The sequence below is a fragment of the Lactuca saligna genome, chromosome 3 (assembly GCF_052625555.1).
Source record: "Lactuca saligna cultivar CGN05327 chromosome 3, ASM5262555v1, whole genome shotgun sequence".
In the NCBI taxonomy this organism is placed as follows: Eukaryota; Viridiplantae; Streptophyta; class Magnoliopsida; order Asterales; family Asteraceae; genus Lactuca; species Lactuca saligna.
This window is the reverse complement of record NC_136419.1, coordinates 58,811,447-58,824,136: the sequence shown is the minus strand read 5'-3', so window position 1 is coordinate 58,824,136 and position 12,690 is coordinate 58,811,447. Positions and strand designations below refer to the sequence as shown.

Here is a 12,690-nt window from a genome sequence, read left to right as displayed (position 1 = left end):
AAGCTTTTTGTTTAAACTATAGCGTTTTATCAAAAACTACAAGCTAGAAGCTCCCAAACGCTTTCAAAAGCTCTATGCCAAACACGTCCGTACTACAACTTTCGTTAAGATTACACCCGTTAAAATCTAATATATTTATACTTACGATTTTATATAAAAAAAAAAAAAAAAAAAAAAAAACATCTATACATGCATTTATAAAAAATGTATGAATATAAAGATCGTAACTAAAAATATATTACTTTTTAACAAGAGTAATCTAAATGAAAGTTGTAGTAGACTAAAGAACAAACGCATCGATATAAAGATCGTTAAAATCTGAGATCGTATGAAGAACTTATTACGTTCAGAACACATGACCTAAGCTATCAAGTTGTCGAGATCACGATGAACATAAACATCAAAAACCCTAAACACCTTATTAATGATTATCCCACATAAGATGTAATGAGAAAAATATTAAGAAATCATTTATAAACAATAAATAAGTACAAAAACAAAAATGACTTATTTTGCAATATATATATATATATATATATATATATATATATATATATATATATATATATATATATATATATATATATATATATATATATATATTAAGTACTAAATGTGTACAAAAATATTAAGGACCAAATGTGTATAAAGTAATAAATATATTACCCTATTAAATCATTTTTATTGGTTAATCTGGAATAACCGGTCATGAAGACTGAATATGTACAGTTTAACAAGTTGAATGGGTAAATACAAACGAAAAAAAACTCAGTTCGAAAAATATTTCACCCTTTTAAATCATCACCCCTCAGATAAAATTTCAAATTTTACCACAACTATGGTAAATAGTACCTATATAGCGTTTGCCTTTGTATAGGGACAATTTCTATAGTTTTGTATTGGATAATCATATAGGGGTCATTTCTATAAATTCATTATTATATAGGGAACATTCCGTAATTGTTATTTCCGGCTAATACAGAAACATTTTCTGAAATTTCATTATTATACAGGGACCATTTCAATAGTTCAGGAAATAAATAAAAATAAAAACAAAAACAAAAACTGTAGCATGAAGTGACCTTGAAAATAATAACGACAACCAAGTAAATGCTATAGATATTATTGGACTTGCTTCTTCTAGCCAATGACGCCAACAAATATCTAACGCAAAAACCTTATGATTAAATGTTTCACAAACAACCAACTTGTGCCATCACCTTCATCAACCTCAGACTTTGGATCTCGTATCTGATGGAACCTTGATTGAATTTGCAACATCGATTACAAAGCGATATCTAACATCAGATTTCAAAAGACGTTCCATGGCCGTGTTCACATAATCTATCGGGATAATCTCTATATCCGCTGTTATTCCATGTTTTGCACAAAAATCAAGCATCTCTTGAGTCTCTTTTAGTCCCCCAATATTACTACCACCAACAACCTTCCTCCCTATCAAATTTCAAACAATTACACTAGAACATGTATAATTAAACAATCAATTTCGAAACAAGTTACATATATTGAGTCCTTATATATAGTGGTTGATGAGACCGTATTGAACTGATGTGAGATTAAACAAGACCCCATCACTGATAAGTTAAGTCCTTGATATTCTTTCAAAAAGAGATTTTAAGGGAAGGGAGTCAGAGAGACTCCAAAATATATACAGAACCAGATGTGATTATGTGAGTCGATGTGAGACACCACTAAAAATAATATTGATCAGGTTAAGCTAAAGTAATTACCTAAGACCAAAGGAAATGCAGGTAGCTCATGTGGCACAGCGGGCATACCAACAAGAACAAGCTTTCCATCAGTTTTAAGAATATTAAGAAACGGCACAATCGGATGAGATGCAGAAACCGTATCTAAGATACCATCAAGCGTTCCAGTAGCAGCCTATTAACATAATCAATAAACCCAAGTTAAACATATATATAATTTCTACAAAAAATATATATATATATATATATATATATATATATATATATATATATATATATATATATATATATATATATATATATATATATATTATTGTGTGTGACACCACACATATCATCATGTGAGATAAATAAGATAAATAGTGGACAGATCAAAGGGCTCAAAATGGGCCCAATCCACATTGAATTGCCCATCCACATTAAATTCACATTCAAACCAAACAAATAATTTGATCCAAGTAGAAAGGGTGCCATTGACCTGCATTTGGTCCATGTCTTTGCTAACAATGAAATGGTCAGCTTTAAGTCCATCGAGCGCTTCCTCCTTCTTCTCTGGGGTCGTACTAAAAACTGTAACCTCTGCCCCCAAAGCCTTGGCTATCTTCACTGCAACATGACCGAGTCCACCAAGACCAACCACCCCGATCTTCATACCCGGCTTGTCAAGTCCGTAGTGTCGGAGGGGGCTGTAAGTTGTGATCCCAGCACATAGCAATGGTGCACCGGAGTCAAGTGGCAAATTGTCAGGCCAATGCAACACAAAGTGCTCATCAGCAACCATGTGATCCGAGTAGCCACCGTATGTGATTGTGCCATCGGAATAATTAGGAAAAGCATAAGTGAAGGTCATCTTCGGGCAGAATTGTTCAAGATTGTTAGAACAGCTTTGACATGATCTGCATGATCCCACCAAGCATCCAACACCAACTGTTTCTCCCACTTTGAATTTCTCTACTTTGTTTCCTACTTCTGTCACGACACCCACAATCTCATGCCTTCATTTGTCATCATAAGTTCGATAAATATATGCATACATATTCATATTGTAGTTCTAACAGTTTAAAAAATAAAAGGGGTGATAGAAGTTGTACCCTGGAACTACCGGATAGGTAGTCACTCCCCATTCGTTCTTGGCAAAATGAAGGTCGGAATGACAGATTCCGCAATAAAGAACTTTAAATCTCACGTCTTTATCCCCTGTAGCTCTGTAAAACAAATCAATGGAAAATGATGTCACGCATCATAACTTTAATTTTCAAAGCAACCATTCTTGTTAGTGGAAACAAAGTAAAACATGGAAACAATAGTACTTGCTTGATCAAAGTAAATAAAACAAACACAAAATCCTTTGGATTTTAGTCTTTTAAATGCTTCTTACCTTCGGGAGAAGGTGAGGGGTGAGAAGGTTCCAGAAGTGTCGCTGGCAGCATAACCATAGGCCTTGATGGGATGCTCGGTCTCTGGTGATTTCGCCATTTTTGAAGGTTAGATATGCAGCACAAGGTGTGAAGAGAAGAGAGTGTGTATGAGGTACTTATAGGCTGATTTCGCGTTTATGATGCTAGTCAAAGTTGTCGTGCTAATTTTTGTAGTGGGTGGAAAAAGAAACAGTGCACTTTCCAGGTTCGTAAGAAATCAATGATAACCTCCAAATGTTTGGCCGTTAGGGTAAACCACCCAAGTTTTGTTTCGTAGTCGTGGAAAATATATATATTTTATCTCATATAATGATATATTATATATTTTCTTATCGCGATCAATATAAATATATTTTATATTTCTTATAATAACATTGTTAAATAAACATTTTGGGTTTTAATATTCTAAATAATAATGGGTATTAAGATGATTTCTATATAGACATTATTATCTTTTGGATACGGGTCATCACCTGAACGATCTAAGGAGTCGTTTGATAGTTGCTGATTGGGTTAGAGTTGACTGGGTTAGAAGTTGAGTAAGTTATAAATACTAACTAAGTCCATATCTGACTGAGTTTATACTGTTTGATTATTTATCTGAGTGATTGACCAGTTAAAGGTGACATTTGCCATTACATTGACCTAGTTTTTTACTCGGACCATACTATAATACTTTTTTTTTAAATAGCAAATCATAATATAATTATCTTTCTTTGGAATTAACCCAATAGCTCCTATTTAGTTTTCATTGTTAGCCAAGTGGATTAGACCAACTTGTTCATACTATAATACTACACTACAAAAAAATTGGATAAGTTGTGCGAAAAATTAGAAAAATACCTATGGAATAGCAACAGATATCATACAAAAAAAAATGTTTCCCTAATCTAATGATGGATTTCGGATGGGATAGCTAAATAAATATTGTAGTTATAATGCAGGTAAATTCGATACAGAATAACTATAGAAATAGAAAAACTAGATTTCTTTTAAAACTGGATTTTTTTTTTTAAATTATGTTGGTAATCGGTAATAAACGTTTTTATTTCCAATCTTTTTATACTCAATATTATTACTACTAGTTTTTATTTTACTTTTATTATTATTATATTTATAATTATTATTTTATTTTTATTGTTACATTCACAATTATTATCTTATTATTATTATTGTATTTATTTTTAAATTTAAAATTATTATGTTTTATTTATTTATTTATTATTGTTGTTGTTGTTGCTGCTGTTGTTGTTGTTGTTATTATTATTATTATTATTATTATTATTATTATTATTATAAAAGATAACCATATCAAAAAAAAGTTCAATTAAATAATCATTTAAGTATCATAAGACGAAGAGTCGGGGAGTTTCAATTGAATACGGTTCAGGATATATGACATATATCTTCAACCACATTCATTTGAATGTCCTGTATTATAAGAGAAAGATAGATAGATATGTGTATGAATCTCCATGAATCACAATACAACATGTCAATAGAGATTTAACATTATATAAAACTAAAATGAACACACATAATCTTAAATGTGACTTGAGCATTCTGAATCAAGATGGAGCATTTGGTCGAAAGTGTTAGGACTTTTGCCAAATGTAATCATGGTGTATCAGAATGTGCTAGAGATTTTTTCAAAAGCAATCCACCCTATGGAGTAAGAAAAATGTGTTCCTGGTATAGCAAATGAATTCCTACCTTCACCAAATGCGATGTCGATGAAGGATGTGCTCTTTTGATGCACTAGTTCATCTTGAATGTGTTGGATAAACCTAAATGTTCTCCTAGAATTGTGAATGTGCTCCTAGATGTGATGACACCTCCAAAATACGTTGCTTAGGTGTATCTAGTTAAGAGTTATAGATGATCTTTTGTACAATCTTTTCAGAGGGTTCTATTTGTTGATCAAATTTAAGGTCTTTCTGGTCTTGATTATACTATTACATTGTTTGAACTAAGTAAATAAGAATACTCCCTTTAGCCATTTGGATGTAAGTCACATTGACCGAACAACGTTAAATATTGTGTCTTTGTATGTTTTTCATTCTACATGATTTCTAGTTTATTCTATAATAAGTGGTATCTGAGCTACGATATGTTATGTATATTGAAGAGATGATGCCGCACAATTTAAACTTGGATAAATTTAATTGTTCGAATGACTTCAATTTATGTAAGGTGAAGATGATGGATCTTCTAATTCAAAGGTTTGTGCAGTGCCTTTGCAAGGAGAAGCGAAACTAACAAAATAAGTGGCTAAAATGTTGAATAAGGATATTATAGCAAAAGCGTATAATGCTATGTTAATCTTGACGGACGAAGTATTGAGTGAGGTTATGGATCAAAAATTCTACTGCTAGGCTTTGGAAGAAACTATGTGACAAATACCATACCAAATTTATCAAGAACTCCCTATATTAGAAGCAATGTGTGTATAATCTATGGATTATAGAAAGTACCCAAGTAAATGATATTGGTTCTCCAAGATCGATTTGAGGTCTGGGTATCATCAGGTGAGGGTGCGAGAAGAGGACGTCCAGAAGACAACATTTCGGACTCATTATAGGCATTACGAGTTCGTGGTGATGCATTTCGGACCAACCAACACACCGACGGTGTTCATGGATCTCATGAACAGAGTGTGCAGACCGATGTTCGATTGCTCGGTGATCGTGTTCATCGACGACATATTGGTGTATTCGAGATCCAGAGAACAGCATGAGGAGCATTTGAGGGAGATCCTCAGAGTTCTGAGATCGGAGAGGCTTTTTGCCAAGTTCTCCAAATGTGAATTCTGGTTACGGGAGGTTCAGTTTTTGGGTCATCTCGTCAACCAGTATGGGATATTGGTCGATCCGACCAAGATTGAGGCGGTCATGAGGTGGGAGGTGCCGAGATCACCCACCGAGATCAGGAGCTTTATGGGTTTGTTCGGCTATTATCGGGGATTTATTAAGGATTTCTCCAAGATCGTCGTGCCACTCACCAAGTTGACCCGGAAGGGTGCTGCATTTTCTTGGGGTCCGGAGTAGCAGACCTCGTTTGAGACACTTCGCCAGGAATTATACGAAGCCCCAGTATTGGCCCTTCCTAAAGGGATGGAGGATTTTGTGGTATATTGTGATGCATTGATATCCGGATTGGGAGCGGTGCTTATGCAGAGGGGGCATGTGATAGCATATGCATCGAGGCAGCTTAAGCCTCATGAATCGAGGTATCCCACTCATGATCTAGAATTGGGAGCGGTAGTGTTCGCCCTCAAGATCTGGCGACATTATCTGTATAGGGTTCGGTGTACGATATACACGGACCACAAGAGCTTGAAGTATTTGATGGATCAGCCCAACCTGAATATGCGCCAGAGGAGGTGGTTGGATGTGGTCAAGGATTATGACTGAGAGGACCTGTACCACCCGGGAAAGGCTAATGTTGTAGCCGATGCATTGAGCTGTAGGGCGGAGGTCGCCCCGATGCGAGATGTTTGCTTGAGATTGACAGTGATGACCCCGGTGTTGAATGCTATTCGTGGGGCCCAGGCTGAGGCCGTGAGGCCAGGAAGCCAGAAGAGAGAATGAGTTGTCAGACTAGTATCGGAATTCGTTACCGATAGTCGGAGGCTTATGACATTTAAGGGTCGGATATGGGTACCGTCGGTGGGTGGAACGCGTACCATTTTGATGGAAGAGGCTCATCGATCGAAGTTCTCGATCCATCTCGGGGCCACTAAGATGTATTTGGACCTGAAAAGGGAGTATTGGTGGCCCTGTATGAAGAGGGATGTCACATGGTTTGTAGAGAGATGCTTGACCTGCCGCAGGGTTAAGGCCGAGCACCAGAGTCCACATGGTAAGTTGCAACCGTTAGAGATTCCCGAGTGGAAATGGGAACAGATTACCATGGATTTCATCACCAAATTGCCAAGGACTCCGAGGGGGTGTCGATGCAATTTGGGTGATTGTTGACAGTTTGACGAAGAGTGCTCACTTACTGGCTATCAATGAGAGCTCTTCCGCGGAGAGGTTGGCAGAGATGTACGTGAGAGAGGTGATATCGCGGCATGAAGTGCCGATATCGATTGTATCAGATCGAGATGTATGTTTCACTTCTAGATTCTGGAAGAAGTTTCATGAGGAATTGGTTACGAAACTGCATTTTAATACCGCATACCACCCACAGACTGACGGGCAGAGTGAGCGGACGATTCAGATGCTCGAGGACATGCTCCAAGCATGTGTGTTGGATTTCGGCGGGAGTTAGGACACGTATTTTCCCTTGGCGGAGTTTTCCTACAACAACAGTCATCATTCGAGCATTGGTATGCCGCCCTTTGAGCTGTTGTATGGGAGGAGGTTTCGGACCCCCATTTTCCGGGGAGAAGTAGGGCAGCGTGTGATGGGTAGTACCAAGATCGTGCTTCAGATGACAGAGCAGATTCAACAGGTCAGACAGAGGTTGTGACCGCTCAGAGTCGTCAGAAGAGTTATGCGGACAGACACCGGTCCGAGCTCAAGTTTCAGGTTGGCGACTTCGTGCTCCTGAAGGTCTCTCCTTGGAAAGGAGTGATTTGATTCAGGAAGATGGGCAAGTTGGGGCCCCGATATATTGGTCCTTTCAGGGTGATCGCGAGGGTAGGCAGGGTAGCCTACCATTTGGAATTACCTGCAGAGTTGGGTCAGATTCATGACACATTCCACGTGTCGCAGCTGCGAAAGTGTATTGCCGACGAGTCGGCAGTGGTGTCATTAGAAGATATTCAGGTGGATGTGAGCCTGAATTATGTTGAGAGACCGGTGGCGATTAGGAATCGGAAGATCAAGGTTTTGAGGAACAAGGAGGTGCCTTTGGTGCAGGTCCAGTGGTAGCATCAGAAAGGGTCGGAGTTGACTTGGGAGCCGGAGCGTGAGATGCGGGAGCAGCATCCAGAGTTCTTTGTAGAGTGAGACTTCGAGGGAGAAGTCTAATTCTAGTGGGGGAGAATTGTAACATCCGGATTCCTAGGTATAGCATTTTATTCTTTTATTTTGGATGTTTGAGGAGACTCGGCGAGTTGGTGTTTAAACTCGCCGAGTATGGTTGCGGATTCGTATCCGGGTTCATAGTCGGAATCGGCAATTTCATGAGTGGACTCGGCAAGTCCACGCTGTTTAATGAAACCCTAATTTCCGGGGTTTGAGAACTATATAAAGGCTCTTAAGGCCGTCATTTGCGGCTACCAAACCCCAGAGAGAAACCCTAAGAGATCTAGAGTGTTTGTGAAGAAGGAGAGGCCATTCTTGATCCTTTTGTTGGTGTATTTGCAAAAAGGAAGTGACCAAGGCAAGAGGAGGCTGAAGGAAGTGCGATTTTGGTGACTTTTGAGTTCATAGAGATCATATTCAGGTATTTGCTCGGACCTTTTTCAATTTTGGTGTTGATTCTTAGAGTTAGGGTTTTCTAGCCCCTTTAGAGGATGGATATGTGGAGCAATTGGTCCCTTCTCGAGTCCATGCTCTGGATCTGGACCCAAAGAGGTCCAGAGGCCTTAACCCTTGGAGCTTTATGAGTTATTTTGGGAGCCATGAGCTTGGGATGTCATTTTTGGGGCTAAATCACCAAGTTACACCCTTTAGATGTTATATGAGTGTCAAGGTCTGAACTTTACGTGATTATCATGCTTGGGAAGACCAGATCTATGAATTTAAGGAACAGATCTGACCTCAGGAGGCCTGTGGAGTTTGTGCATAGCATGAACTCACCGAGTCCGAAGAGCAGACTCGACGAGTAGGATGAGGGTTTCCCGTAAATCACTCAGTGAGTAGACTTACTGAGTTGGGGAAATAACTCGCTGAGTCAGGGAGAGTTAGGGGACTGGAGTTCAAGGCGGAACTCGCCGAGTTGTTCTTGAGACTCGACGAGTTGAGTCGGGGTGGCCCCGCGATTCATGCCAGGTATGACTCGTCGAGTAAGGGGAAGGACTCGACGTGCCAAGAGGGACTAAGAGAGTAAGTGGACACGTGTAGACTCACTGAGTCGCCCAAGTGCACTCGATGAGTCGGGTCAGAGTTTGATCGTTGAATTTTGTTGACTTTTAGGGTTTGGTCAACAGTGAGGCCTTTAAGCCAAGAGAGGGGTAAAATGGTCTTTTACTCTTCTGAGAGTGTTAAGAAAGGTTTGAGTATAGTTATATTTATGAGAGTATTTACTTTATGTGATTAGGCGGAGGCTAGATCACATTTCTACCGAGTCAGAGACTTACTGAGACACCTGAGGTGAGTCTTTTCACTAGACGTTACCTAGAGTGATATTATGTGTTGACCAGAGGGTCTTATGCATTACGTATGAGATTATGTGCTATATGATATATGTATGTTGTATGATGTTATAGACCAGACCGGAGGGTCCAACGAGCTATGACCAGACCAGAGGATCCAACGAGCTACGAGACTGGAGGGTCCCGCTGAGACACATCGACCGGAGGGTCGTATTATAGCCTCGAGTGGCGTATGTGTTGTATGCGGTATTTTGGGGAACTCATTGAGCATTTATGCTTACAGTTGTTGTATTATGTGTTTCAGGTACTAACGAGGACCGTGGGAAAGCGCCGACGTGATTCGTACACACTAGAGAGAGAGAGCTTGATTTTATGATCTTGGGATATGTTATGTTTCAAAAACTAATATTGGAAATATTTGAGGATGTTTTTATATGAACTTGGTTAATGAAAAATGAAATTTTTTTTCTGAAATTTACGTTGTTACATTTTAGGTACTTAAAGGACCGTGGAAAGGAGAACACGTGACCCTACACATCCTCATATTTTGGACTTATGTTTTGGGAATTCTTATGTTGGAATACTTTGAAAACTATGTTTGTAAACAATTTATGAAAGTGGTTGGTTTTAAAACGTTTAAATTTACCATGATTTTTATGAATGTTACATTACACCCTTAACCTGTTGCTGAACGAAACCATATTCAAACACATAATACCTGTAGGGCAAGGGTCATTTGATTCAAATTTTTGATTTCATATTAACTATATATTAATTTGCAATGTCAGTGAAAGTTTTCACCGACATCGTAACCCATCTACTTTCACAAAATGACATTTTTTACCATCAACATTTTAAACCAACTTTTAATAATAATGATAGTTTTTACCTTTATATTTTTTAAAATTTCACTTTGACCATTTATTTTTTAAATACTTTGTATAATGTCATTTTCCATCTATCTTTTTAAAAAAATTTCACTTTGATCCCATCGACTTTGAACTTTGTAAAGTATCACTTTCATCCCCTCTATTTTATAAATTTTCATGTTTATCCACATAGTATACATAATCCGATGTCCCTTAATATTTTCGTTTATTAACCTAAAAAAATAAATTTTATGTATGCGCGGTATAAATTTCATTTGGTCAACATTTCGACGTTAATTTAGAACTTTTGTTCGTCAATTTATACAAAAAAAAATCAAGTTGTTTTTTTTATCTATGTGTCGGTATAAATCAAGTTTGTCTACGTTTTGATGTGTTTTTTTTTTTTTTTTTTTTTTTTGTGTGTGTGTGTGTTTTTGTGCTAATTTTTATTTAAGATTCCTACTTATGAGTCAGGTCATATACAATACGGTTTTTTATTTGATTAAAAAATGTTACTTACTTATTTTGATATACGTGTCGGTACAAATTTCAGTTTCTTTACGTTTCATTTTTATTTTTGTATAAGTTTCTTATGTATGAATTTGATTATATATAATAAATGAATGTCATTTTTGTTACTTGTCATACTCTCATTCAATTTGTCAAATGTCATTTTATAGTTATTTTGAATTAATTTTTTTTATTCACATGTCATTTTATGAGTTTTGTATTTTATTAAATTCCACATAATATTTTAATGGAATAATTAAATATAGTAATAATTAGATATCAATTTCATTAATAAACTTACCATTTAATTTCAAAATTCATAAAATTAAAGATCATTAGTATCTTTTCTTTATTTAGATTTTTTGTTTAAATTTAGAGTAAATTGCACGAATGGTCCCTATGGTTTAGGGTAATTTGCGCATTTGGTCCCTAATTTATATTTTTAACTTGGAAGATCCCTATTGTTTGTTTTTGTTACGCACTTGATCCCTGTCATACATAAAAAGATTATTTTACCCTTGACTTTTTAATCTATTTAAATAAACAGACCCCCAACCCCACCCTTCTCACCTTACCTTACCCGCCCTATTATTTTTCCTATTTAAATAATAGTCGTTTTGGGTAAGACAGGGACCAAACGTGTAACAAAAACAAACAGTAGGGACCAAACACGTAACAAAAACAAACAGTAAGGACCTTCCGAGTTAAAAAAAATAAGTTAGGGATCAAACGTGCAAATTACTCAAAACCATAGGGACCATTCGTGTAATTTACTCTTAAATTTAAAAGGTAAAAAACATTTACATTATAATAATTCATTATTTTTTTAATTTTCTTATATTTTAAAGCTCTTAAATATTTTAACTTTTATATTTATTTATTTTTTAAATTAATCTATGTAATACATAGGTCTCACAACTTGTATGTTATATTAGAGCTAGTCATTGATATCAACCTTGTATATTTATATACCAACAAATACAAATATACTTTATTTTTATCAATACAATCATCAAAATTCAATGTACAAAACGGAGTGAAACCGCAGACAAAATCCTAGGTTATATCTGTTTGCAATTGCATACCGAATCTAGTAACAAATGGGATGAATGAAGCATATATGTTAATAGTTTGTAATAATTGGTGATGCAAGACCCATCAGTGAATTAAAATAATATTGAAATATTGGCTTTATCAATAGCACCAAGATCCTAATTTTATAATCTGTGAAATTCTAAAGATAAAAGGGACAAAGGGTTGCTGGCATGTGCCGACAATAATGAAAGAATCGGAAGTAATATGTGGATTATTTATAAATAGTTTGGAAACTATATTTATAAAATTAATTAAATAAAATAAAATTAAAATTATTAATTAATTATTTTAAATAAATTATTAATTAACAAATATTTTTTAGTTATATAATATTATAATCGTTGATTTAAATAAATAAATGAAATTATATTATTTTATAATCTGTATTAATTTTATGTTATTTTTTATTATAATGTTATTAATTTAATATAATTAAAATGAAAATTTTAAAATTTAAAATTTAAAATAGAAAATCAATTTGTTGATAAAGAACATTATATTAATCAGAAGATCTAATAGGTGATATAACAAAAAAATAATAAACTTATTCTTTTATTATAATATGGATTTTATGAATTTGATGGTAGAAACCTATGTTCATTAAAGTACAAGTTGTGTACATTCCATGAAAAATGTCTTCAATACATGAGAAGTAACTATAAAACGCATGTACAAATGATATAATACATGTAGAAAACTTGAACGAAAGGAGTTAATATGTACATAGACTGGAATTGCTATTTAAAAACAGTTGCATATCGTTGATATAAACATATGATGGGTTTGTTTTTTAGAAAAAATGG

The 12,690-nt window shown here is 35.5% G+C and overlaps 1 protein-coding gene across 1 annotated transcript; it reads right to left on the bottom strand.

Moving 5' to 3' along the window:
- Window positions 1-977: 977 nt before the first annotated feature.
- LOC145036657 (mannitol dehydrogenase-like) lies at window positions 978-3,259 on the bottom strand. Its single transcript, XM_078985122.1, has 5 exons — window positions 3,109-3,259; window positions 2,822-2,935; window positions 2,209-2,725; window positions 1,752-1,905; window positions 978-1,455 (listed from the first exon to the last, which is right to left on the bottom strand). Exons 1-5 carry the CDS (start codon window positions 3,204-3,206, stop codon window positions 1,232-1,234), a joined length of 1,107 nt encoding a protein of 368 aa, XP_078841248.1. The 5' UTR covers window positions 3,207-3,259; the 3' UTR covers window positions 978-1,231.
- Window positions 3,260-12,690: the final 9,431 nt, after the last annotated feature.

Coding starts and splice junctions, on each gene's coding strand:
- LOC145036657 (XM_078985122.1), bottom strand. CDS start 3,206: ATGGCGAAATCACCAGAGACCGAGCATCCCATCAAGGCCTATGGTTAT. Junction 2,936..3,108: donor CCCCTCACCTTCTCCCGAAG/GTAAGAAGCATT, acceptor TTTGTTTTACAG/AGCTACAGGGGATAAAGACG. Junction 1,906..2,208: donor AAGACATGGACCAAATGCAG/GTCAATGGCACC, acceptor TTATGTTAATAG/GCTGCTACTGGAACGCTTGA.